The 26,766-nt window shown below is 39.1% G+C and overlaps 1 protein-coding gene across 2 annotated transcripts; it reads right to left on the reverse strand.

Moving 5' to 3' along the window:
* Positions 1 to 1,666: 1,666 nt before the first annotated feature.
* Positions 1,667 to 26,395, reverse strand: ZNF326 (zinc finger protein 326). Of its 2 annotated transcripts, XM_027463701.3 has the most exons (13): positions 26,098 to 26,395; positions 25,509 to 25,583; positions 20,371 to 20,497; positions 17,915 to 18,320; positions 15,057 to 15,255; positions 13,219 to 13,253; positions 12,209 to 12,296; positions 11,616 to 11,730; positions 10,047 to 10,194; positions 9,147 to 9,246; positions 7,726 to 7,856; positions 6,732 to 6,827; positions 1,667 to 2,397 (listed from the first exon to the last, which is right to left on the reverse strand). In XM_027463701.3, the coding sequence occupies exons 1-13, from the start codon at positions 26,378 to 26,380 to the stop codon at positions 2,233 to 2,235; spliced, it is 1,968 nt and encodes a 655-aa protein (XP_027319502.2). In that variant the 5' UTR covers positions 26,381 to 26,395; the 3' UTR covers positions 1,667 to 2,232. The 2 variants fall into 2 exon arrangements, with proteins under 2 accessions (XP_027319502.2, XP_027319504.2); XM_027463703.3 differs by lacking the exon at positions 25,509 to 25,583.
* Positions 26,396 to 26,766: the final 371 nt, after the last annotated feature.

Consider the following 26,766-nt stretch of genomic DNA (forward strand, 5'->3'; position numbering starts at 1 on the left):
AAGAGATGAATGACTACTTTTAAAGTATAATCTTCTTTCTGCCTTACTAAGTATTACAAATAAGAACCTTATTTCTAAGCTTAAAATGGAGAATGAATGTTCAGTGATCTAGGAAATACTTCATTATTTTAAACTTACACATCCAAAAACAGTATTGTTCAACCAGCTTCAGGCTCAACACATCTTCCAACCAGCCCATGCTAACTAGTTTCAAGCTAATCCACTTACAAATGTAACAATCAAGTCTACATAATATGTGTGTGTTTTTGTTTTTTTTTAGTGCAAACTTATAAACCATGCATGAAACAAGAAACATTTTTTTTTTTTTTAAAGAATCTTATTTCTTCCTAACTTCTATTTTGAAGAGTTTTAGTTCTCCCTAACTTCTACCCATTCTAGCTTACACAAGACCTTAACAGGGATATAATTCTTGAGCATCTCATGTGCAACTGTTCTTCCCTTAGCACTACTTGCTTTATTTCCCCATATATTCCATACCACTAAAGATGCTCAAAATAAGTTCAAACAGTTCCAATTATTCTAAGTCCATAGTGATAATTCAGTATAGCACAACAAGGGCGAGTAGAAGCCTGGCACATAAACCAAAGCCTTATGAGATAACCAAAAAAGTTCAGATGGCTTAGTATGTAAAAGAATATAAAATTCTCTCTGATTTTTATTTTTTACAACTCTGTATTGCTACATTCTAGTAAGAGATGCACATTTCCCCTCCCTAGACTTCCTCACAGACATGTCTTTCCCATCACTGGATGTCATTGTTTAGTCTGGGTCCCCTTTCTTTATTTGACTGTTCCTTTATCATCACCATTCTCAATTTCAGTCCTTAGCTGTCAAGGGATTTGCCTTTTTGGCCCTGAACTTAATAATAGAATTCAGTGTGGAAGTGTTTGCTTATAATACACTTCCAGCACATGAACTGGTTACAGGGGTGTGGGACCAAGACGAAGTTTTCCTCTAGGATCTTTATCCATTTTGTGTGTGTTTTGTTTTAAATGGGCTGTGCACTGTGGATGAAGCATGCGGAGTATCTTGCAAATGTTTGGCTTAGAAACCATAGTTAAGTCACAGGCTGTAAAACGCAGCATGCATTGCAGTGGTCTATGCATTCTGCATAGACCACCTGTACAGTGATAGTTACAAATTAACATGAATATTCTCCAAAGGAAAGGTGCTCAAATCACACATGAAATTTTTGAAAAAAAGTTCCCCATAATTTCTGAAAGAGACTGCTTAGTTCTATTAAACATTGCCACACTTAGGGAAAAATGATGCAAATTACTTAGCTGTAGTTAGAAAAACTTACATCAAACATTTCCAGTTCCCATTAGTCAAAAGCTAGATTAGAAGGAACTGAAAAAACACACCGCACTAAGAAATTTGTAAGACAGCCAGCAGTAAACAGCATGTACATATACTAAAAGTATACTTTCCCGGGCACAGCATAAAGGCTACAGTACCCTATGTCTGTCCTAGTAGATGTAGTCTGAATATATCAAAAAAAACAACAAAAAAAGAAGTAACATGAGTTGCTAAGATGCAACTACAAGTTTTAAATAATCATAGCATCAATCAAGATTTGATTCAAAACAGATTTAGTAGTTAGAGGGAAACACTTGAAATACTTAACCATAGACACTTTAAACAATAACATTTAAGTGTTTTATTGCTACAAATTGGTACATCTTATCACAAAAAGCTACAAGGCATACTATTACACATACTCTATTATACAGAGTGCAATGCAGTCCCCAAAACAGCCACACTCAACAGCACAATTTTTGAAGTTTACTCATTCCGTATCGAGAGGTAAATATGATAAGCGTATGCTGTACAGCATTTAAAATATTTACCCCACAGACCAGCCTTTCTTTTCAATTGATTAGACCAAAAAACTATTATATCCAACTTTCAGTACACACACCAAAAAAATAGGATGCTTAAAAAAATATACAACACAAATGTTTTAATCAGCTTTAACAGTCAGTTTGCTATAAAAAGCTCAACTAAAATAGTCTTAATTTCATTTTAAACAAAATCAGAAACACAGAGGAATTATATAAACAAGTTGTCCACAGAATGGAATGCATGCATAGGGTGGGGAATCTTCAACAACTCTCAAATGAGACTACTAAAGAGTCTTAGCCACTTTTAAGCAGAAATAAAAAGCTGTTTTGCCCCCCCTCTTTTGTTTTCATTTGTGTTTTCTTTCACTTAGTTATCTTCAGTGTGGTCTAAGGTGAAGTCAGTTTGTTCTTCAGTTTCTTCCTCCTCTTCTTCCTCCTCTTCTTCCTCACCTTCAGCTGGCTCATCAGCCTTGTCCTCTTCTTCTGTCTGCTGCTCCTGAGCCTGATCATTAATTTCAAATGGATTTTCACCCTGGAGGAGAAAACAGAAAACAAACGTTTTAAATATTGTTTTTTCAAACAGTACAAAATAATGTTTTATCATTTCAATGTCTAGAAAGCTCTTAGTTTGTAGTATCTACTGAGTCCAGTTAACTCATTGCCAAATCAAAGCCATAGTTGCCACATATAAAACCCCATGAATAAGGCAGAATTTTAAATTTAAGATACTGGTGTTTCGCTTTTTTAGAAGTAGACTCTCAAAGTTAAAGGCCAAGTATATAGAAAGCTGGTATAATAACTTATCAGAGACCTACGAAAACAAGAAAACCCCAAATCTCACAGTTAAAATTCAGGCCACTTTTTAGGTGAACCACTATTATGCAAGCACTGAGAGGCTACAGAGCACCAAGAATTACTTCACCCAATCTGTAACACTGTCCAACACTGAAATACCAAGGATACCTATTAGCTCAGTAAACTGGCTCGCAAAAGAAAAGAGAATGCTTGAACCATTTTAATTCCAGCATCAGTGGAAAGCATTGTGAAATAATAAGGTAAGCATCCAAACCTTACTTCAGCTGGTATTTGTGCAACTCTCCAAACTGTACTCATCTACTTCCCTTTCTGGATAGAAGCGAGAAAGACCTCTTGACTAAAAAGCCTCTGGTACTATCTTCCTTGGGATCAAGCAAGTATTTTCAATCACATTTGGGCACAGCAACAAGGATTTCCAAAGATGGGCACAGAAATAAATAGAGTTAAGAATACTCCACCTAGTTAGCTTCAAATACACGCTCAACAGTAAACAGAGTGAAAACAGGTGGGTACATTAAGATCTGTAAACTTTTAATGCTTTTTGTTAGCATTGAGTGCACCCATAGTAAGTTTGCAGATGACACCAAGCTAGGTGCGTGTGTCGATCTGCTCGAGGGTAGGAAGGCTCTGCAGGAGGATCTGGATAGGCTGCACCGATGGGCTGAGGTCAACTGCATGAAGTTTAACAAGGCCAAGCGCCGGGTCCTGCACCTGGGGCACAATAACTCCAAGCAGAGCTACAGGCTGGGAGATGAGCGGTTGGAGAGCTGCCAGGCAGAGAAGGACCTGGGAGTGATGGTGGACAGTCGGCTGAATATGAGCCAGCAGTGTGCTCAGGTGGCCAAGAAGGCCAACGGCATCCTGGCTTGTATCAGAAACAGTGTGACCAGCAGGGCTAGGGAGGTGATCGTCCCCCTGTACTTGGCTCTGGTGAGGCCGCACCTTGAGTACTGTGTTCAGTTTTGGGCCCCTCGCTACAAGAAGGACATCGAGGTGCTTGAGCGGGTCCAAAGAAGGGCGACGAAGCTGGTGAGGGGCCTGAAGAACAAGTCCTACGAGGAGCGGCTGAAGGAGCTGGGCTTGTTCAGCCTGGAGAAGAGGAGGCTCAGGGGCGACCTTATCGCTCTCTACAGATACCTTAAAGGAGGCTGTAGAGAGGTGGGGGTTGGCCTGTTCTCCCGTGTGCCTGGTGACAGGACGAGGGGGAATGGGCTAAAGTTACGCCAGGGGAGTTTTAGGTTAGACATTAGGAAGAACTTCTTTACTGAAAGGGTTGTTAGGCACTGGAACAGGCTGCCCAGGGAGGTGGTGGAGTCACCATCCCTGGAAGTCTTCAAAAGACGTTTAGATGTAGAGCTTAGGGATACGGTTTAGTGGGGACTGTTAGTGTTAGGTTAGAGGTTGGACTCGATGATCTTGAGGTCTCTTCCAACCTAGAAATTCTGTGATTCTGTGATTAGCTTTTCATTAGAAAATAGTATTGTTTCCTAGTACAAGAACAAAAACATGGCTTCCATCTGTAACACATTCACAAGGATGTTAAAAGTACATCTATATATCTGATGCAAAAGGAAAAGACTAAAATAGTCTTGTGTCTGGGCTAGGTATGATCATGAATTGCAGTTGAAGAATGTACTTCTGAAAGAACTACTTTCACACTCCCACAGACAACTTAACTGTTCCTGACTCCTGAGGACAAGCTACAGAAAAAATTCACTGTTAATTCCTGTGAAAACAGTATGCAACTTACAACTAACCTACAAGAACTGGATTAAGCACACTATTTCTAGCTGAACAGATCTCTACACAGTAATCACCATCCTCCCCCTCAACCCCCCCCAAAAAAAAAAAAAAAAAAAGATTTTTCCCCCTCCTGTTTCTTCAGAGAAAAAAAGCATTTTAAGTTCTCAAACTAAGGCAAAAGTTACTACCCTCAAGGGAAGATCCTAATGATCGCACTCTTTTTCCCAATGATGTAGCATTTAACACATCCAACACAGAAACAATGTTGATGCTAGTTGATTTTGACAGCCACACTGGTATCATCTTCCCAGATGGCTTAAATATATATACACACGCATCTATGGAGCATAAGAATGTAAGCAGTTAAGTATTTTATTCCCAAGAGATGCATCCTTTGAGCTCCTTGTCTCTAGAATATTTAAATTGCACAGAAAGCTTGAAACTAAAGTGGTGTTTACAGGCAAATGTGTTCATGATTCCAGTGACCCCAGAAACTAGCCTCAGTATTATTTGTAACAGGTCTAACAAACCTGATCCAAGAAGATCCTGCAGTCTGCCTACCTCAGAGGTAAACTTCAGAATGCCTCCACTAATATGTATGATAAACAGTCCTTCTGCTGAGTTTGTTTTATTTCATTTTGCACATATAGCAAGCAACCTGTGGAATAGTCTTCTACATGGAAAGAAGATTAAATCAAAGAACAGAAAAGATTTTCCATTAATTGTTAGGTAAAGGAGTAAGTCACATGTTGAGCTGTCACCCAGCTGAACCCACGAGTGAGCTCCTGCTCACTGCTGCTGGGGAGAGCCCCACTGCAGGCACACCGGTGCCCTCCCAAGCCAAGGCCGCAGCATCAGCGCCCAGGGCAGGCACCGCTCCAAACCCTGACCGTGGCTCAGTGTGGAAAGGTGCTCCCTGAAGCTGTCCACTCTCCTGGGCGATGTGGGTTCTACAAGTCTATCTGAAGACAACCCTACCAAAAAGCCCCCAAACTACCATTTCAGCCTCAGCTGAAAAAATGGCATTTTGCTCAAAAGTAGCCAAGGACTCCCTAAGACAATTATTGCTTGTCAGTTAGCTTACTCCAGTCCAGAAGTCAGTCCACGCCCCCAATTTTCCGTCAAACATTAGCCACAGCGTTCAATCCTGAAATGCCTTACACTATGCAAAAGGCAGCAAATATCCCCAGAACTGCTTGCCTGCTATTTGCCAGAGCCAGGCAGTCAACACAGCCAGCACTCAGCCTGCCAGGTCCTCCCTGCTCCAAATTTCTTCTTTCCACTCTGCATATGCTGTATACACAAAGCCTTCTGAAAGAATGGTTTTTTTTGTGTGTGTTTTTGTTTCCTCAAACCAATCTGCCTATCATCTCAAAGCAACTGATTTTCAGCTGTCAGTAGGATTTTCTACTCTATTGAAAAACGGCAGGCACCAAATACATAGACTGGTTCATCACATGCTGCATAAGAACTACTGACTCTTTTGGTCTGCAGTTGATTATACATTAATTATGAGAGGGATTAGCATATCCAAGAAGCTAGATATATCTCACTGAGCAGGTGCTGCTAGAAGTGTATTGCGTTTGGGAAATACCAATGGTAAGCATTCTGAAAATGGCAGTGACCTCCTTGTGAAGACAATCTTCATTTTTTCAACGAGCAAATGGCACATTTCCAATCCCCTTTTCACCAGTTTCCCACTAGGGGGCTGTAAGGGACAATGCACATGCATGCCATACCATAGGGAGTACCAGCAGAGAGCTGAAAATAGTCAAATATTCTAAGCTGTGGTAGCTGGTAGTTGCCATCTTTTCTTAACAGATATAGAAGAGCTGTCTGAAACTGAATTATGCATCCAATTGTACATAATTCTGCAGAACATGACTAAATTCAACCTTTTGAATTACAATTAAATATTGCATTGGCTGACACCTTGTCATATTTCTGCAATACAGTATTGCTTTTTCTGAAATCATCTATTGGTTAGGCACAGGGAAAATGTTACTACAGAAAGTCACATATCTGGCCCAGAAAAGGAAAAAATATTTTGCCAAAATGATTTCACATATTTCTCAAGCTGTGAATTTGTAACACAGGCTGCCACATCTTTTAAATGCTCTGACCATGACTAGTAATGTTGTAAGCTTCCACTGTCTGTATGCTGCCACGAATCCTAGAAATTCTATCAAAAAGAATTAGACAAGTTGCATGTACAGTACTTTACAGTACAAAGTCACCCGTAGGAACCCTTGCTTCTAAACAAAGATTAACTCATTTGTAAAGTGTATTGTACTCTTCACATCTTACCTTCACATACAGCTCATACCGTGCCTTGACTATTGGGTTATTCAAGATACTGGTAGCAGTAAGAACACTCTCCCTTTTTATTTGTTCTCTGTAGGCCTAGGAAACAGATGTAACAGCGAATAATTATTATACACCTATTCTGTCACATATTTGAATTCGTAGTCTGTTTCTGTAAGGAAAATTGTGAAAGTAATAATGCACAAAATGCTCATTCTTGGCATTCAATTCAGTTTATTACACAGCTAGAAGTTAAGTTTGATAGTGTTTATAGTTTGTTGCTTTAGTTTGATTAAGATATATATTCAGGTCTTGGTCATATAATGAACTACATATAACCATGCACTTATCTACTCCCACAGTTAACTGTTCTCACTTACAGATAATACCCATGCTTTTCCACAACTGCCTATGGCTCATGATTACAGAACTTCATGAAAAAAACATTACTTTTGAAATTTATTTATTTATTTATTTAACTACAACAACTGGGATATTTTTTTTCATTCATGCTATTCTACTAATGTTGCTGGAATCATTGGAAGATTATCGTGAATTGTAATAGGATCCAATTCCATACTACTTCTAACTCTAAATTGCTCTCACTTTTCTTCATATTAAAAGGATAATAGCCAATCAAAGAAAGGATACCAGTACTGTTAAATTGCTGGAAACATATATATTATGTTTTATGATTTGAGTAACAATCTTTCTGACACTTAATGGCAGCAAAATTCCCCTAAAATAAAAACAAAGTTATTCCTAGTAACATTCTTGGAACTTACTATTGTTGGCTATGAAGCACACCACCTTTTATTCACTGTGGGGATTAAAGTGCCAGATAGTTCATGAGACATTATGTTTACAGAGAACATTCTAGATATATACAGAATAGTGTTGATAAGAATTTAGGAGTTATTTACACCCAGTACCACATTTCTCACCTACTATGAAACTATGCCTTTTTTAATCTCTTTTTAAATATGTCATATCTTACTTGTTTTCCTTTTGTGTGATCAGGAGATTTTAAGTGCTGCTGAACGGAACTGTGTAATGCAGGAACATACACGCTGCAAGCACTGCAATGAACAGTCTCAACTTTCATCATGTGGTCATCAGCAGTAACCCCTGCCAAAGAACATGCAACAAACCATTAACACAGAAAGTGTTAAACCAGGGGAATGGCAGAAAGGATTGGATGTTTTATACCAGTAAGTTAGAGCTCTCAATTGGTAAACATGTCAAACTGAACCGCAGGGAATATTCACACAAATTGAGGCATCAGAACTAGGCTTGCTGAAGAGAATGTTGGTAGAGATTTTTTTTTCACCTGATACTCAAATTCCTTCATTCCACAGACCATGTATGAGATTCAAGCAATTATGTTTGATGCCTGAGGTTATTATATACGAACACCTTACCTGCCTAAATAGAGGAAAATAAAATTGATGAACAAATCATAAATTGAATGTACAAAATGTCTACTATTTAAGATCTACAATGACCAATATTCTTAATAATATGCATTTTAATATAAGAAACAAACAAATCAGTTTTTCACCAAAGCAGCTGAATTAACTTCATCCCTCATAAGAGCACCTAATGTATTTCCTTGTCTCCCAGTCCCTCAACACCAAGAAAAACTGTATGAATCCAATGTAAACCCGTTCCAAGTTCAAATGTTAGCTTGCCAACAGATCATTCTGATCATAAAGGTAAACAGGCCCTCCTGTACTTTAGAAGAATACATAAAAATAATGTGAGACTGTTAAGATGTTGGCTACATCCATTAAGTAACTTTCAAACTTTAAATTCAAACAAATGCAATATTTAAATGTATTTATTGTTTGAAGTAAAGGGACTCCAAAGATGTCTTTTCTGGCTCTAGTGCATTTTTTGAAAGCTCTCAAGCAAAGGATAAAGCAGAGGGATATGGCACAAGAAGGTAGAGGGACACAAATGCCTTTAGAAAACAGTCTGTAGAGCAGCCAAGTGGGGAAAAAACAGTAAGGCCGAGATGCATGTTGGGTAGCCACAGATTAGAAAGTGCTCCAAGTCCTCCTTTTGTCACAGCCTGCCTCAAAAACACAATTATCCCACTGATATCATCTAGCTCCTTGACATCATATTAATCATTATCATGTTACCACTTTATTAAGTGATCTCTTTCAATCTAACTGCATTCCTCATGGCAACACTGAATAAGACTGTGGTGAGGCCTACATAATTCTATTAGTCAAGTACTTAGCAAAACATTATCTTGTGTTATGACAAGGCTACCTGGACAGGAAATCTAAAGTTTGTTATCTCTGACTGTGCTTGCATTTCACATAACATCAAAAATGAGTCAAGGAACACAAACCAGGTAGAAAAAAGATGTGGGAACTGATCTCCATAGCATGCACTATCATTACTCACCTTCCATTATATCTTTTTCAACAGCTTGAGCGTTGTCTGTTTGGTTACTTGTCTGTTGCTTACGCATAGCTGTCTTCTTGAATTTATTTACCATACACTCCTAGAGAGAATCAGAAAAAAGAAAGTGTAATGGCTGATATTTGAGGGTTTATATTACAATAGGAACCCTTGGTTAAAATATTACTTGGAATAGCTCTATTCTGAAGAAAAGAGAGTAAAAATAAATAGCAATTAATTGGGCATTTAAGTCACTACTTTTAATTGCAACTGGGTGAAGTTACAGTTGTAGTACTATTTTAATGACTATATTTGCCTCACTTTCAACAATACACACTGCACCAGAAGTCTTCTCCAAAAAGAATGATAATGAATTAAGCATATTTTGAAGACTAAATCACAGAATCACAGAATTTCTAGGTTGGAAGAGACCTCAAGATCATCGAGTCCAACCTCTAACCTAACACTAACAGTCCCCACTAAACCATATCCCTAAGCTCTACATCTAAACGTCTTTTGAAGACTTCCAGGGATGGTGACTCCACCACCTCCCTGGGCAGCCCGTTCCAGTGCCTAACAACCCTTTCAGTAAAGAAATTCTTCCTAACATCTAACCTAAAACTCCCCTGGCGTAACTTTAGCCCATTCCCCCTCGTCCTGTCACCAGGCACACGGGAGAACAGGCCAACCCCCACCTCTCTACAGCCTCCTTTAATGTACTTATACAGAGCAATAAGGTCACCCCTGAGCCTCCTCTTCTCTAGGCTGAACAAGCCCAGCTCCTTCAGCCGCTCCTCATAGGACTTGCAATGATACCTTCTAATGATACCTTCTTAAATGATACCTTCTAATAACATTCTAATGTAAAAACATCAGATAACATTTAAAAATCCATTGTCTTACATGAAGAAACTCCATCACTACTTTGTCAAATTTGGTTTGCTTCTGGATGTGATCCAATGTCTCCTGGTGAGCTGCGCTCTCCAGATGGGACTCAATCTCTTTTTCTTCAAATGTTCGAAATTTGCAAAATGAGCAAGTAAATGCCATTCTAGCAAGAGAAATACAATAAATAATATTACAATTAAAGAAACATTCTTCCCTCTCCCCTCAAAACAATGAGGACTTGACAAACCTAACCAGAAAATTAATAAGGAAAGTATTCCTTAAAGAAGCCTAAATGGAAAAAACATCTACTACTTTACCATTAGGAAAGATACCTGCTACAAGAACCAAATAAAAAAGGCTAATCTGAGACTAGTAAGTTATCTATGCAGAAGAAAAACTACTAAAACCAGATGCTAGCTATTGTAAAACCGTATTATTCAGTGTGTTTATCTGTCATAGCTCTCCAGTTTGTGTTATCTTCTGTAGTATTACCAAAGTCAAGCCAATGATTAACTACAGACTGTTAAAAGAACTAACTCAAAGCTCGTTTTCCATACAAAAGCTAAATCCTTACAAGGAAACGTGGTAGTACCTTAGTACTACTGAGGCACTAACGCGACAATCATACACTGCGTTCACATAAAGCAGAATAGTTTTGTACAGCCCCGACCAACAGCCAGCTTGGCTGTGGCAAAATTGAGTTAGTTACAGAACTATCTACTTATTATTGCTACAAAATAACTCACCATACATACAAAAAAACAGAACTAGGTCAATTTCTAACAACTCAACCTGAATATGAATTTGTTTCACTAGATTACATATTTCAAAAGCAGTACCCTTCTAAGCGGCTTCTCAAGTGCACACTGATACACTCGTGAGGGAGAAGACTTAAGTAACTTGTGCATTTCCTGTGTGAATGTTGTGCAAATCATAGAATGATTTGGGTTGGAAGGGACCTTAGAGATCACCTGGTCTTAACAACCCTGCTACAGGCATGGACACCTCCTAGATCGGGTTTCTTAAAGCCCCATCCAACCTGGCCTTGAACACTTCCAATGATGCAACATCCGCAATTTATCTGTGCAACCCCTTCCAGTGTCTCAATACCTTCAGAGTTAATTTCTTCCAAATATCTAATCTAAACCTACTCTTTTTTTTTTTTTTTTTAACTTGTTACCCATTGTCCTATCACTACACTCCCTGATAGAGTCCCTTCCCCATCTTTCCTGTAGACCCCCTTCAATGCCTACAGACTGCTATAAGGTCATTATCAAGTTTTGCTGGAGCTCTCTTCTCTAGGCTAACCAATCCTAACTCTCTCAACCTCTTTGTAGAAGAGGTGCTCCATTCCCTGATGATCTTCACTGCTCTCCTTAGGACCCACTCCAACAGGTCCATGTCTTCCTTATGCTGCGGGTCCCAGAGCTGAACATGCAAGGTGCTGTTTATTTCTGCTCATTTGTTCATTTATTTTTCTTTTGAAATCAGTCCATAAGGGCCTTTCAGGAATGAAGGCATATTCTTACAGAACAAGGATATAGCAGGAGAAAACCATACCACGAGACAAGTCATAACACAAACCTGTATCCATCACCATATTTTTCGCTGTTTTTTTCCCTTCTACGCCTTTGCTTCTCTCTTCTGGCCTCAATTCGTCTCTTTTCTTCTTCTTCGCTTTTAGCTTCTCCTTTGCCATCTTAAAACACAGAATGATTTTAAAGTGTTATATTCCCAAAAAGTCTAGCTTTCCGGGCAGTGTTAGTCTTCCCTGTCTCTTCCACAAACACCTTTTATATAGTCACAAAATGCAGATCCTACACCAACATTGTTTTAAGGCTTATTTAAATGCCATAGAAGTTTTATTTTGTTTTCCTCCATTAAAAATGACAAATTTAAATACCTGTTTCCAACAGGTAGGGGTCTAGATTACACACACAAAAGAAAGGAAATTCAGAATTAAAGCAAGTCCTATAACCATGTAACAAAGAAAACACACGATGGACATGACAAACATTTTTTTTCTCCATGGCCTAAATTCAAAAGATTTGTTAAAAAGAGTCACGCTGTGCAATAATTATTAGAGGTCATACATACATGCATACTAAATCTATTCACCCAAAGTCACACAAATACAGTATCTATAAAACCTTACCTGACAAAGCAAACTGACTTACCTCCAAAAGTCTGATACCCAAGATCATAAGCATCTCTTGTAAAGTCTTCATATATAACAACTGCACCACTCGTGTCCACTTCAATTTCCTAAGTCAAAACCAAAAATTACAAATGGAAAAAACACAATGCCACCCTACATCCAGCAAACAACATGAATTATTTCCACTAATTTGTTACCAGCTATTTTTAATCAAATATAACAATAGATGAAAGTGAAATGAGCAACCACAAAAGGCTCAATGTAAAACTACCACAAACTATGCATTTATCTTTCATGCCAGGATATCTTTATAAACTAGTTTCAAAGTCAAAATTCTCTGTCTTCTACATAAACCTTCTGATTGCCAATTCAGACTTTTACATACTTCCTTGGGAATGTGTTAATACTTCCACTCAACGACAAGGGAAAAACATTTCAGTCTCTTAACATGGAACGAGGATATATACAAGTTTAGCTTAATCTCATTCTTGCGTGCTGTTGGCAACTAATCTTCTGCAGGTGGGAACTAGTCTTTGCACCTTAACAGAGAACATCTGTTAACAACGATTCAGTTTCCATTTACCTTCTCGCCTTAATGTTACTGACATCTCATCTATTCATTCTCCCTCATTGCTGTAATTTCCCTGTCATTTTATACTTAACTTCTCAACCCACCCAAGCCAAAGGTCACTGGTATGTGAAATCAAGTTGACTGCCTACGACAACGTAAGAACCGTTCATGTGACAGCTGTGTATTACAAAAATAGTTGGTAGGTGTACAAACACAATTTAAAGTTCCCTTTCAAGACTATTTGCACAAGCTACCCCTTTCACTTGAAGTCAGCGAGATTTCAAACTGCCACTAAAATAAGACAGTTTCAAATAAAAAGGAAAAAAAAAATCAAGTTTCCAAAAAAACTTACATAGTTAAAGCCTTAGTTTTTGTACCTCTAACTTTATTATTTGTCTTAAGGTATACCATCCAAATTGTGAAAGAATCAAGCATTTTCTAGTTCTTAGAGTCTTTACCTCTATCGTGGAATCCTGGAAAGATGACTTCATGTCTATAAGAATAAAATAAGGAAGAAATAAGTAATACAAAAATGCTGTTTAATATTACTGTCTATTAATTTTAGAGTAATAAAATATTCAGGAAAAAGTCAACTTATTCTGCACCTAACACAGTCTAGATCTACAATTTATCATATTTTAATAATAACACTGAAAGTAAAATCAGGTATTCTTAGGAATATAAACTAACCAGTCTTTCAAAAACAATCACTGGTATCTAACTCCACAAAACAAGAAAGTCATGACTAAAAAGGACAGTCATGACTTTTTGAGATAGATGAGACAATAAAAACGATAAAAAAACATTTAGAGATATATTGCTCATTGTGTACATCCACATTCCCCTGCTAATTGATACCCACTTCTTAGTTTTCAAGTACACAAGACCACTTAGAGCATCTTTCAGTTCAAGTCTTGGAAAATTGTACCAAGCCACTCAGTCTTCCCCTGCACCCATCTCAGAAACACAGAACAAGTTGATTTTAGTGCATTCTAGTAGGTACCACCTACTCCATTAACATAGCTTCAATCTTACATGGTATATAACACTCCTTAGGTTGTGGAAATTAATGAATGAAAACAGATAATGCGCTAGAAGGTAGGTTAGGAAAGTAGAATCTATAAAAACACTGAGAAGAGCTAAGAAAAGAAACCATTGACATGCAAGTCTTTTGAGATATTTGGATGTGTATTTTATGGACCTATTTCACAACACCAAAATTAGCAAGTCCAATATTACAGTCCCTGTACAAAATGCAAATTAATCTGTTCTATACGCCCACCTGGTGAAAATTTTTATCTTAGCTTTGAATTCAAAACTAACAGCTTTTTAATATAAAATAGAGCAAGTAAGAACTACAAATCATAAAGTTTCTCCCAAATTTGCACATTTACCTTGCTAGCTTTGAGCTTAAGTAATTTTAAACATTTTTCAGGCGTGATTTGTAACAAAACTATATAAAACACTGCAGAGAGAAATCACTGAAAAAGCTACAAACACAAAACCAAAATTCGCCCACTGCACATACTGTTGCTAATACTTTAACTGAAGTTTACATTGCTTCAAAGCAACAAACTTATTCAAACCATATTAGCAAGTTTTCTACCTTTGACTTTTGGCTGCAAAACAATAATTATTAGAGTTCTAGGACATCTTCAAGGAAACTACAGAAGTCACGTGTCGCTAATGCTTTGTAATTTATATTTCCAGTTTATCATCTTTACAGTTCTTGCCTTCACTACAGAAATTTCACTTACAAGAGCATCTCGTCTACTCTCCACTGTTAAAGAACAATTTTCCACTGTTTTCTTGTTTCACCTTCCCCTCTCTCCCCTCTTCATCCACACTTTATGCCTTTATTGTAGCTGCACTACAGTTGATGCTCTATTTCATACATATATCAAGGTCTTTGGGCAACCAGGCCCAGTCTCATACACATGTACATTTTAAGGTGTGTCAGGCATCACCAATTAACAGAACACAAAATCTGAAAATATTTTCAGTGGTAAAAAATTGCACCCATTAAGTATCTTTATAAAGAAGCCTAGATGAAGCAGTTCTCAGCAGTACATATTTAAACACATCAAAATATCCACTTTCATTCAGCAAGTTATCTTTACAGTAGAAGAGCTAGAAGAGTAGAAAAGTAATTTCAAAAGGTCTGTTATAGACTACTTCGAAGGTAGAAAATAAAAAGTTACAGCAGCACAGTCTTTTTTATAAATATTAAAACTAAACTCCAAATTGATTTTAAAAAAATAGTAATTTTAACTTAATTTTGGCACTTTTTACTTACTAGGTGATTTTTTCTGAGTCAGCTTCAAAATAGGTTTCGTCATTTTGGGTTTCTTGATAAACGTCCCACCAGGTTTGTTGTACGGCTGCGGTATCATTTTTCTTTTTATTCCTCTTGCAGCAACTGCTGCAGGACTGGGTTTGTTATGATAGTCAACAACAATTCCAGGTCTGTGCATTCCTCCAAAGTCTCCCATATGCTGGAAATTTGGGAAATCAAGAAAAAGGTATTAGTATATGACATCAATAGAAATACAACAATTACTCGGCACAAGTGTTTATTTTAAAATTTAACTCTATACTAAAATCTGCATTCTGGAACAAAATGCAGGGGAAATTTAAGTTCCCAGTTTTGATGTTTTGTGCAATGGTTTTGTGGGTGTCCAGTAGAACACACATGTATAAACCATGTTTCTGCTTATTCAGAGCCATTGTCCAGATGATGAACATGCCTGTCAAAGCTCAATCTCAGCCTAACATTTTGGCTCCTCTCTTCAGATTCTCCACATGATGAATGACTTCCCCCTTGGTGAAAAAACAGAGCTAACCAAACTACTTTTTCCTACACTATAGTTAGCAGCCGAGAGAGAAAGAGAGAGACTTCTTTACTCTAAATTATTAGCAGTGATTTGAAAACTGAATAAAGAAAGTTGTTCAGTGTGAGGCAGTGATTAACTGAAGGAAGCTCAGTCTGTCTTTTACTTAATTATTCCAGGACAATGCGCAACAGTGAATTCTGAAGTTGGGCTTGGAGGGTCTAATAAAAAAAACATCAGCAACAGGAATGAAAATTCAGTTGGAAGACTAAATCCTTCTGTTACTTCTGAAGTGCTGTACAGACATTGGTGAACACTTCTTTATGAAAGCAACCTCTGAAGGCATGGAATAAATGAGTAATCTGAAGAGGGAGAACTTAGGTAGCTGCATTTTTTTTCAAAGCACCAACACATTTCTTAGTATTAGCTCAATTATTTGATTAATAAAGGTCAGAAGACAGCCCACTAACTGGATGGATGAATTGGATAAGCAGAAATATTTGAATCACTGTGAGAAGAGAATTACCACTACACTATCAAAGAACATGAAAATAACTTGAAAATACTTTTCACAAAAGGGATACCCATTTTATTAGCAGATTTTATATGACGGACTGAATGCATCAAAACAGGCACTTTGCTTAATCAAAAGTCCATGCACAAGATCTCCACATTAATTAACTTAGTTGAGACAGTTACAGAACTACCTAGCATGTACATTTACATTGTATGTCTATAAATTTGGAACAAAGTAGGCACTTGAATAGTTTCAAGTACTTTTTTAAAAACAGTATCTATTAAAGGTGCAATGCATTTTAAGTATGGTAAGTACTTTAGCCTTTATGTAATAAAGGATAACGTAAAAGACTAAAAAGATTTCAAAAGTAAAAATAGAACAGAAATAAGGCTACTTGGTCACCATTTTGCACAAAACTTTCAGATCCAAATGAGTTCTGAAAGGATGGCATCCAAGCTTAAGAATCAAACACTTTCAGCTTTACAAACAAAGAAATATAAAGATTAGACTATTTCTAATACCGTGCTACATGCTAGCTAGTAGCCATGTGTAAATCTGAGCTAAAATTTGAATATGACAACTACAGTATTCAAGAATGCTCCAAAGTAGACCTTCTGAAACAAGACCACCAGACAATTAGGCACTTAAAGACCCAGAAAAAAAAAAAGATCTTCATCTAGACTTCAAGCTACAAGCAAGTTGTATGGTTTAACATTAAAGAATTGCTTCCCAAAGAGATATGGCACACTTAGGAATTTTAAAAGTTAAGCTGTACCTAGAGGCATAGGCGGAAAAGCGTTCACTGACCTTTTCACAATTAAAAAAAATATCAGAATTGGGATTATAAAACCAAAGTAAAGGGACACCATCAACTTAAAGTTAGTGCTTCTGTCAGGATTATTTTTTATTCTCTTCTGTTGTATTTTTTCCCTAGCTCGTTAAACATTAAGCACTACTTCTCCGAACTGTCATCTACTATTTTGTGTCCAGTTAATTTGGACAGTTTTTACATCCTACACTGGAAAGGAATCCACTGAAAACGAGGTAGAAGATATGTCACCAAAACAAAATTAATACAAGTCATAGGGCTAGATACATTACCAGGTAATCAATCTCAAGTTTGCAAAAGAACTTGATTTCAAGTTGATGATGTCCCTTTAGTTGTGCTTTAATTTTAAATACGAATCACTGTAACTGCTAGCCACCTACCTTTGCAAATTCCTCCCCATCACTCTTTCAATACACAAGTCAGAGTAAGAACTAAGTTTAAGAGAAGACTTGATGTTTGATAAAGCATGTGTTGAACATACTAAAGAATTAGCTGAAGTTTTACCTTTGCAGGAAACGAAAGCTGCTCTGGCATTCACAACCGGGTTTTATTTTTTTGCATATACATTGCACCTTTAACCTACTAAAAACTTCAAATGGCTTTGAATTAAACTTTCACAATATTCAAGAATTTCCCCACCAGCAATGAGGATGCTAGTGCTTACAAGGAAAAATGCAAGTCCTTTTAATCCCTTTTAGACCAAACCTATTACTTTTATCGTCGCCTTTCAAACAAAAGGAGAGATTTAACAAACCTTATCAACTAGTCTTCTATTACTTATTACTTTCAAGAGCGAAAGAGAGACTGCATTCTACTTGAAGACAGCTTCAAGGGGGTAAACGACATTGTCAACCATGATAGTTTGCTTGGACAAAAAACCACACTGTACTGAACAGTGTATTAATTTTAAAGCAGTGGTCTTGAAAGGGTTTAAAAGAGTGTCTAGTGAAAAGAATCTGAAAAGATTCTGTACTTACTCCTCGGCCTCGGCCTCTGCCTGTTGATGGTCCTCCAAAAGCATCATAGTTTCTGCTTCCAAATCCACTTTCAGGATAAGCAGGCGTTCCTCTCCCCCGAGAGCCTACAGGTGCAGGCTTCATATGGGGTGAAGAAAAACTGCTGTAGGAAGAGTAACTCTCTCTTCCTCTGTCCTCCATAAACCCAGGCCTCAATTTTGAACGGGAGTAAGGTGCTTCCCAGCTAGACCCGCCCTGGTTTCTACCTCCGAAAGAGTCAAGGCTATTCCGGTAGGAGTTGTCAAATCGACCACCATAACTACCTCCGAAGCGGCTTTGTTCGGGTTCATTATAACCATAGCCAGATCTGTACAGATCTCGCCCACCCAGAGAAGACCCGGAGTCGTAAGACTCATAAGGTCCAAACCTGGAAAAGTTGCACAGTGAGGAGAAAAAAAAGTAAGCTTACTAATGTTATACATTTCAAAAAGACATGTTATCAGTTGACATTTATCAACTAAAATCAATTTATTACTATACTGGTCGGTACAGTTGTGTTATTGTTTAATCTTGATTAGGGCTGGGCAAATGACACTATGACCAGATAGAAAGCTATCTGAGCCATTTTTTCTACAAACAATTCTAAAGTTCAGTATGCCTGAACTTTGGTCAATTAAAATTTTCAGCAACATTTACTAAATTATTAGAGCCCAGCCCTAGTCTCACGAAAATAATGACCTGCAGACATTCACAGGCTAGTCAAACTCTCCTTTCTTCAAAATCATGCCCTCATATTTTAACAGTTAAACAGCAGTTAAAAGGCGGCTTAGTTCTCAACTGAGAGTACAAAAAGAAAATAATCAATTTTTAGTGGTACAGTTGTGTCTTAAACACCCCAGAATTCTAAAGGAAAACATAAGTGCTCTTCCATGCAAGTTTATACTTTCTGGCAATCATCTTCCCTGTAATATTCAGTCACCCAATCAGAGATCATGATCTTCAATGCACATGTATCTTTTCCTTGCAGACCATTAAGTCTAGCAACTCTGGATTTTGAAAATCTATCTCAATACACACAGAATGGAAACAAAAACAGTCCTTGAAGTTTCTAAGTATAGTAACAAGGAGCTGAAATCTTCAGCTATTTATGAGTCTGATTTACATTAGCAGGAGTCAGGCTGGAAATCCATCAGTATTTGTACACCATTGGAAGGGAAACACATTAGTATCCCTACAGGGTTATAATAGGTGATTAAGCAGGAATTTGGAAAGACAGCCCCTTGACTGATAAAATATAAACTAAAACAGACTCAAAGTTCTGCCTGGATCTATAGTCAATTGAATGCCTTCATTTTAAAATACGTTTAGTCTTGGAAGACCGATAAGTAAACAGAAAATAGTGCTACCTAAAGGAGTCCATGCATAATATTAACATTACATGGCAAGAGACATTTCTGTGTTCAAGTAGTCATTCAAACTCAATCATATGCAGATTACTGTATGGTAGGTACAGCTCGTTCCTCAATCTCTGATCAGTCTTTTAAGTCAATCTTATGTTCATCATTAAACAAATTATAATGAACTAAAATGTTTAACAGACCCATGCAGCAAAACACAACATTTCTCCAGCCTCCCTACTTAGTTCTGTCCTCGCCCAGTGGAACTACAGTGACTACGAACAAGAACCATACAGTAGTCTGGCTACAGCCAGACAAGAATTCAAGGGCGCACACAAGAAAACCATCAGATTATCCAAGTTTTCTTCACGTTTCATTTCCTCCAAGATAGAATCACTACTTTGAAACGCATACTACTTCGAATGTGATGTTAAAAGATAAATCAAATCAGCTGTTCCCTACTGCTTTTATCTGAAAGAGCAACAGGAATAGTATCCTAGCATTACATACACAACTTTAAGACCACTGCATCAGAAATTTTACTTTTAGACTAATCCATCTTGCAAAGCAGCCCAGAACATGCACACAATTTTTAGTGTAATCAGTACCTGCCAAAGAAATAATCTGGACATGACTTTCAGATTCAATAGGAAGACCATTTAAGCACTGCACATTCAAAGCAAAGAGCACATACCCTAAATGTTCCTTGAAAACGGAATGTTGATAGATTCAGTCTAAGCCACTAAGCCAATTAGGTCTAGTCTGCTATGTCAGAAACAGTATGTCAGGCCAATCAGTTATAAATTACTAACCGTTACCCAAAAATAAAACTTGATCCATTTTCAGTCACAGACGTATTGTTTCAGTGTCGAACTTTTCCACAAAAACGCTAATTGTTACAATAATCTAGCTTTTACAGTTTAAGATTTGCCAGTCGTTAATGAACATGAAGACTCAGAACAAAAGTGTTCATACAAAATCATAACAACATGCCTCAGGAACACTTAAGTTAGAAAACAGAATGATTGAAACTTAAATAGTATTTGATCAATTCTTGGGACAACTGAAGGATTATTTTACCTGTTACCACCACCACCACCTCCTCCGCCTCCACCTCCATGACTCTCCATCCCATAGGATTGGTTAAGGTAAGAGTCCATGGATCGTGGGCCACCATAGCCTCCATGCCCATAATCACGGTCCATGTCTAAAAAAGAGCAGAAAAATGTTTATAAAGAAAGCAAGAGAGAAGTCCTATTAAGCATTCTAGCTTAAATTCTTAAGTAAAATGTTTAACCTGCCACAGAGCTTACAAACAAAATACAGCACTCTCAGTTGTGAATCAATTTCAACAATGTGCTGAGGGAAGCCGTGTGTCTTTGTCATCATCAGAGAACCTCTTAATTGAAATGAAGATGACATTTTTTGTCAGTAATGGACAGGTCAGGATTATTGTTCTGTCAGCTGGAATTCAGACGCAGGTTAAGACAACTAAATGGAAAAAACCTGACGTGGAGCATCAGAAGTTAGTGAAGAATGATGACCACTTCCTCCCTTTGATAACACACATAGTTCAGACATCTGGCTATAACAATGCCACAAAAAAACGTTCAGAAGTTGACAGAGACACTGCTTCAAGGTTACAGTTCATGTCACGCTGCAATGCAGACGCTGCATACAGGCTCCAATCTAACTCTCCCTTCTAGCACCAACAGAGAACCACCACAGCACCACTGAGCTGCAGGTGACCAACTCTGCTAAGAGGGTGGTACCTCACAGCTGAACTGATGTCACTTCATGACACCTTTGTATCTTGTAAAGAAGTCTGCCAAAAGAACCAAGTTTCTCCTCAACACTCTAAGTCTTATATAGAAGTACAGTTAAAATAACCACACAAAAATTCAAAGCTCTAAGACAGCAATGTAGATCTGCATAATGAACATGAGCCACAGCCTTCCTGTAAGGTGCACGCTTTGCACCTCATCAGCATTCTAGTGATGATCACTGTTTCCCAGGACTGGCCAACACTAACTTCTGGGTAACAGAAAACAAGCCTGTCAAGTCAAGCCTCATTAAAAAGTAAGATAGAGAAGGAAAATCAGTGAACATGGAAAGAATAAAAATATAACCACACAAAGATTTGTCCACTATTTCCTACATTCCAAAGAAAATCCCAAGACTTCTCCAGAACAGGACAATAAGCCCACTCAAAGTAATAAAATATTTCCTATTTAACAAAATATAGTACCTCTGTGTGCCTATCAGTTTTGTGAAAATAAGTACATGTATATACGTTATTTCCTGTTTGTAACTGCTTTTTGTTAGACCAGACAGCCATTGTAATTTACTTTCTTTATCTGCAAGGAAAACTGCAAATGGTACTTAGCTGAGTATTTCACTGTTACAGGTGTCCCTAGCAAGCCTGAATAGAATCTCAAAATAAGATTTGCTGGTTTGTTTGTTTTCCTTTTAGTGATCATAGGTACTTCCTAAGAAGTTGAGGATGATACTTCTAGAACTTGGAAGTTGCACTGCATCTTCCCATATTTGGGCTGTACAATAAAGATTGAGCAAAGTAGGAAAAAAACTCTCAAAATACTAATCATGTAGCATCACATGATATCAGTCTAAACTCCAGGATGTTTCTCTTTAAAGAACTTGCTGAATCTTCTAATATGAAGATCTCATATTCCTCTCTGGTGTGACTGATCTACTTCCTTACATTTAGGGCAATACCCTGAAGACTGTCCACACAAAGATATGGGCATGTAAGAAAAAAAAAAGTCAGTAATTTTTGCAAAGCTTTTTAAGTTCAGCTGATCCTATGTTCAATCTCAGATCCAAAGTATTTTTTTTTAAGTGCAGTTTATCAAATCAGAAGACACTGACATCTTGAAAACAGCCTGAAGGGGATGAATAATTCACCTCAGTTTATCCTGCTCCCTATTATCTACAATCTCTCTTATGGCACAAAGGTAATTAGGTTAAGCAGGCCAACCACATCATTCAACATGGAAGAACAAAACACATTGTCAAGATCACTGCCAACACAATCTGACTAGTACAGTGAGTGACCAGTGTGGGGAGGGAACACCACCAACTTTCACATTCACATGAAAAAAAAAATATTCCAAAACATTATTTGAATCTATGCTTCAAACCAAGGTGATTTTTTTTTTCCTAAAAATTTCAGCACAAAAGCAAATATTGAAATGTGCTTCCCAGGACAGCATCTGATGTCTGTTTCTATTCAATGCTCCCTTTACTCAATCCAGGTTCATCCTACCCTTGGATCAGCAAGGATATCTGTACCATCAGCAGCGTGGCTGCCATTCCCCAAATGGGCAATTCCTGTTCCCTGACTGACCAATTTACTCCTCCTGCCCAGGCTCGCTGCACTGCATTTCCCTACACTGTAGTATGCTCCTCTTGGAAAAAGATTTAACAGAGGGACACAAAAGCTACAAAGCGACAGACTATTACATGGGTGGTTTTGTACTACAAGAAACTGGAGGTAGCAAACAAAACTTTCAAAAAAAAAAAAAGCTTAAAAATTAACTGGATGCTTTTTCGCAATAGATATCCAAGTCCCAGAGCTGCTTTGAAGAAGTATTCTGTGTATCTATAAATATTTCAGAGAGGAAAAAAAAAAAAAAAATGGTTCATGGTTTCTTTTTAAACTTCAGGAGCAACAAAATCTTTGACACAGTTGAGGTATCTGAAATAGCGTTTGTTAGAGGAATAAATCAGGTTTTGGTATCTGCAGCTTCTTGCACACAATGTTGATGAACGAGCTGCTGAACTGAAGTACAGAAACAGAACAGAGAAGAATTATTCCATTTTCCATTTCTAAACCGTATCCAAATGCTCTTGGAGTAAGGGAGAAAAGTTATGACAAAGGGGAAAAAATATATTAACCTTAAAATCAAAAAGCATAGGCCACTAAAAGAGATCAATTTACGCATTAAAATGTTCACTTATATGCATTCTTGAAGTTTAACGACAACAAAAAAAATGTCTGATCTAGCAGAGAGATCATTTAAAATTGCTGCAAGATGACACCTCATTATAAAGTAATGAAAAATCTGTTTTCCTTAGGAAAAGAACTAAGAAGTTAAACATGTAGTAGATAAGAATCAGGTTCCCTTGGTACAGAGGACTCTATGAGACACACTTTTAAAGAAAAAACTTAAGATTAGAAGATATTGAAAACATTCACAGCACAAGAAGTGAAATCATTTCCAATAGTGTTCCCCACATGGAACATGTAAGAAGCCTAGGAGAATGAAAGAAAGGAGAAAGATCTTACATTAATGAATCATGAATATAAAAATTAAAACTTTGGTAAAACGTAATATCAATCTCAAAATAATTGGAAAAAAAACAGAATTAGAGGCTTGAAACAAGCTATAATTGCCTAGAGTATTTTTCATTTGTAATTTATAACAACAAACTTCAGGATCCATTGTGCAACTGTAAGCTGCATTTTTTCCAGACACACTATTTTTCATAAAATTTATGCCTGCTTTAAGATCCCAACTTTGCCAATAGATACAGAAGATTTAATGCATTGAGTCCCATGCAAAACAAGGCACCAATCCAACAACTAAATGAATTTTAGGAGGCAAAAGCCATTTTCCTTTCCAAGTTAAATGGACATGGTTACAGTAACCAAAACCTCAATATATTGTCACAAAGTTTATTCTACAGGCTACATCATCTGGCTTCAAACCAAGCCATGAGCAAGGGACAATGGTGGAATCACAGCCATCATCAGCCATCCAACAAAAAGCACGCTTCAAACTGGCTAGAAATTTCCAACAGGAAGAACTTAGCCAAGAACCGGGCAAAGAAGAAAACGCTCAACATTCATCCTCTGTTGCCATCTACTGGACCCCTACAAAATAGCCTTTAGCCCACTGTACAGGATCAGGGTAAGACAAAGGCTCGTTCATTACTTACTAACATACATGCAATGCACAAACATTAATGTCAAGCGTTTCAAGCTGCAAACATCATAATTAAACTTGTTGAATAAATATAAATAACGAAAAACAATTATCACACAGATTCTTACAAAGGTACATGAAAGTAATAGTTTAACTGTACAATATGTTTCATCATTTACTTATCATAGGATGAGCCTGGTTTCATTTTAATACTGCTGTCATCAGATATCAGAAAAGCAGGTTCTGGTTATTGACTCCAGTTAACATTCCAGTAAGAATTTAAATTGCAACTTAAGAAGAACCTTTTCTACTAAATACATAAAGGACATTTATTTAGAAATCAATACAGAAGATTTTTAAAAAAAAAAACAAAAACAAGTTCAGAGTTTTTAATTATTTTACTATGAAGAAAAATAAATCCAGAACACTATTGTTGGCAAAAGAGCTAAGACTCAAGGAGTGTATCATGAAAACGGTCATACTGCAATTGCAGATGCTTCTGTAATCCATGTTATTTCCACATAACAGCCACCAAGCGTATGAAGAGATCCAATAGCAAATATTTATTTGGTCACATTTGTAAATAAAGCTTAGGTACAGTTTATTGTAAGAGCTTTATATTGATACATCAACAACCTTTTGGTACTTGTTTGCATGCTGGCAAGAGATTTCAAAACATTTCTTGAGTCTTGCTAAGTTTATAGCCTTACCCATAAAATCCGTATTCTTTTCAGTTGCAGGTATTTTAATAGCGCATAAACAAAAGCTAACATTTGCTCTATCACGTTTATTTTTATGCTTTGTATATTCCTTCCCACACCCTTACTTAAAGTCAGTTACAAAAGAAAATCTAGGTTCTTCTTTTCCCATGCCTGCATGAGAGGGAAACATCCTCTGACCTTGTTTCTGCTGCTTTCTTTTCAATCTAAGCAGCATGAATTGAATATAGAAGAAAATATGAGAAATTTCCATGACAAAATAAAATACCGATGTATGCAAAGAGCAACATCGTAAGTGAAGCCTGCGCTCCCTCCCATCCCTGCTCCTCCGACACCTCATGGTTCTGCCTCGGACCGTGCAGGAGCTCACGTTGACATGCCCAAGGTGAGAAGGCAGCCTCACTCCCCACCAGTTACAACTCCTCCAGAACACAACACGTGCAGCCACACCGCGTTACGTACTTTCAACACCCCTTTTTAACATCTTTGGCAACACTGACTGCTCAGCCCCAACGCTTTTTTAGAGGTTAGACGTATTTATAGCTCATACCTGAGACTGACCCACTGGGCATGTTCACACCACAATGCATGGGGGTATCTGGGAACCTCCAATCTCTGTCTTCAGCTGGAGAGGATGGGTCAGTGAGAATGACTTAGTGCTTTGCGAGAGCTCGCGGGGAGACACCGGGAGCCGCGCCGACAGGCGGCTCTCGCTGCTGGCGGCTCTCCTGGCACGACCCCTCACGGAGCTCGCCCCGAGCTCCCCCCGGCCCTGCCCGCGCCGCCGCCGCCCCATCCCCCACCGCCGCCACCACCGCCGCCGCCGCCGCCTCCCCCTCGCCCCCCGCTCTCCCCGCGCCCCCCGGGCGCCTCAGCTCGCCCCCCGCCCCTCCCGCCCGCCCGCCCGCCCGCCCGGTCCCGGGAGGGCCCCTCGGGCCCCTCCGCGCTCCTCAGCCCTCCTCTGCCCTCCTCCCGCGCAGCCCGCCCGCCGCCGGCCGCCACCGCAGCTCCCCCGGCCCCGGAGGGGCGGCGAGGAGGAGGACGAGGAGGTGCGTGCGGGGAAGGGGGGGAGGTGGGGGGGGGCGCCCTGCACGCAGCGAGGCGGCCGCGGCCATGCGGGGCGGCGGCCGGGCGCTCACCTTCCCCGTAGTCCATGATGGCGGCGGGCCCCGCTCCCGGCGGCTGGCGGCCGCGGCTGGCAATGGCGCCCTCCGCCACAACGCGGCCAGGCGGAGCCTGCGCGCCGCCGGGGAGCGCGCCGATTGGCCCGGCTGCCGCGTCACGTGAGCGGCGCGGCCCGAAGGGAGAAAGGGGCCGCGGCCGCCCCAAGCGCCGGCGCCCGGTGCCCGGATCGGCGGGGTCATGAGGAGGGAGGCTGCGCGGCGGCCATGTTAGGTGCTGGCAGCCGCCATTTTGCGTCATGGCAGTGGGCCTTATCTCGCTTGAAGGCGCCGCGGGGTTATCAGCGGTGGAACAGCCGCGTCCTCGCCGCGCCTTCTGTAGTCCCAACGCTCTCTGTCGTCCCACACGCCCTTTGGCCCCAGTGAAAGCAAAAACAGCAAACTCTGCCCTCGGTACACGAGGACCACAACGTGCCCTTACCCTGAGCTGGAGGCCAGGCGGTGCTTGGCAGGGGCGAGTCCCCGCGGCGAGGAGCCTCGTCCCGTGCCAGCCCAGCACAGGGGCTGCTGCTGCTGTGTGCGAGTATGCGGCTGTGCCCATCTCCTGCATGGCTGTGTTAGGGCAGCAGCTTGGTGGCGGTACGCAGAGGAGTTACTTGCACTGCCCCCTCCTCAAAGCTGCTGACA

Source organism: Anas platyrhynchos, chromosome 8 (genome assembly GCF_047663525.1).
Source record: "Anas platyrhynchos isolate ZD024472 breed Pekin duck chromosome 8, IASCAAS_PekinDuck_T2T, whole genome shotgun sequence".
Taxonomy (NCBI): domain Eukaryota; kingdom Metazoa; phylum Chordata; class Aves; order Anseriformes; family Anatidae; genus Anas; species Anas platyrhynchos.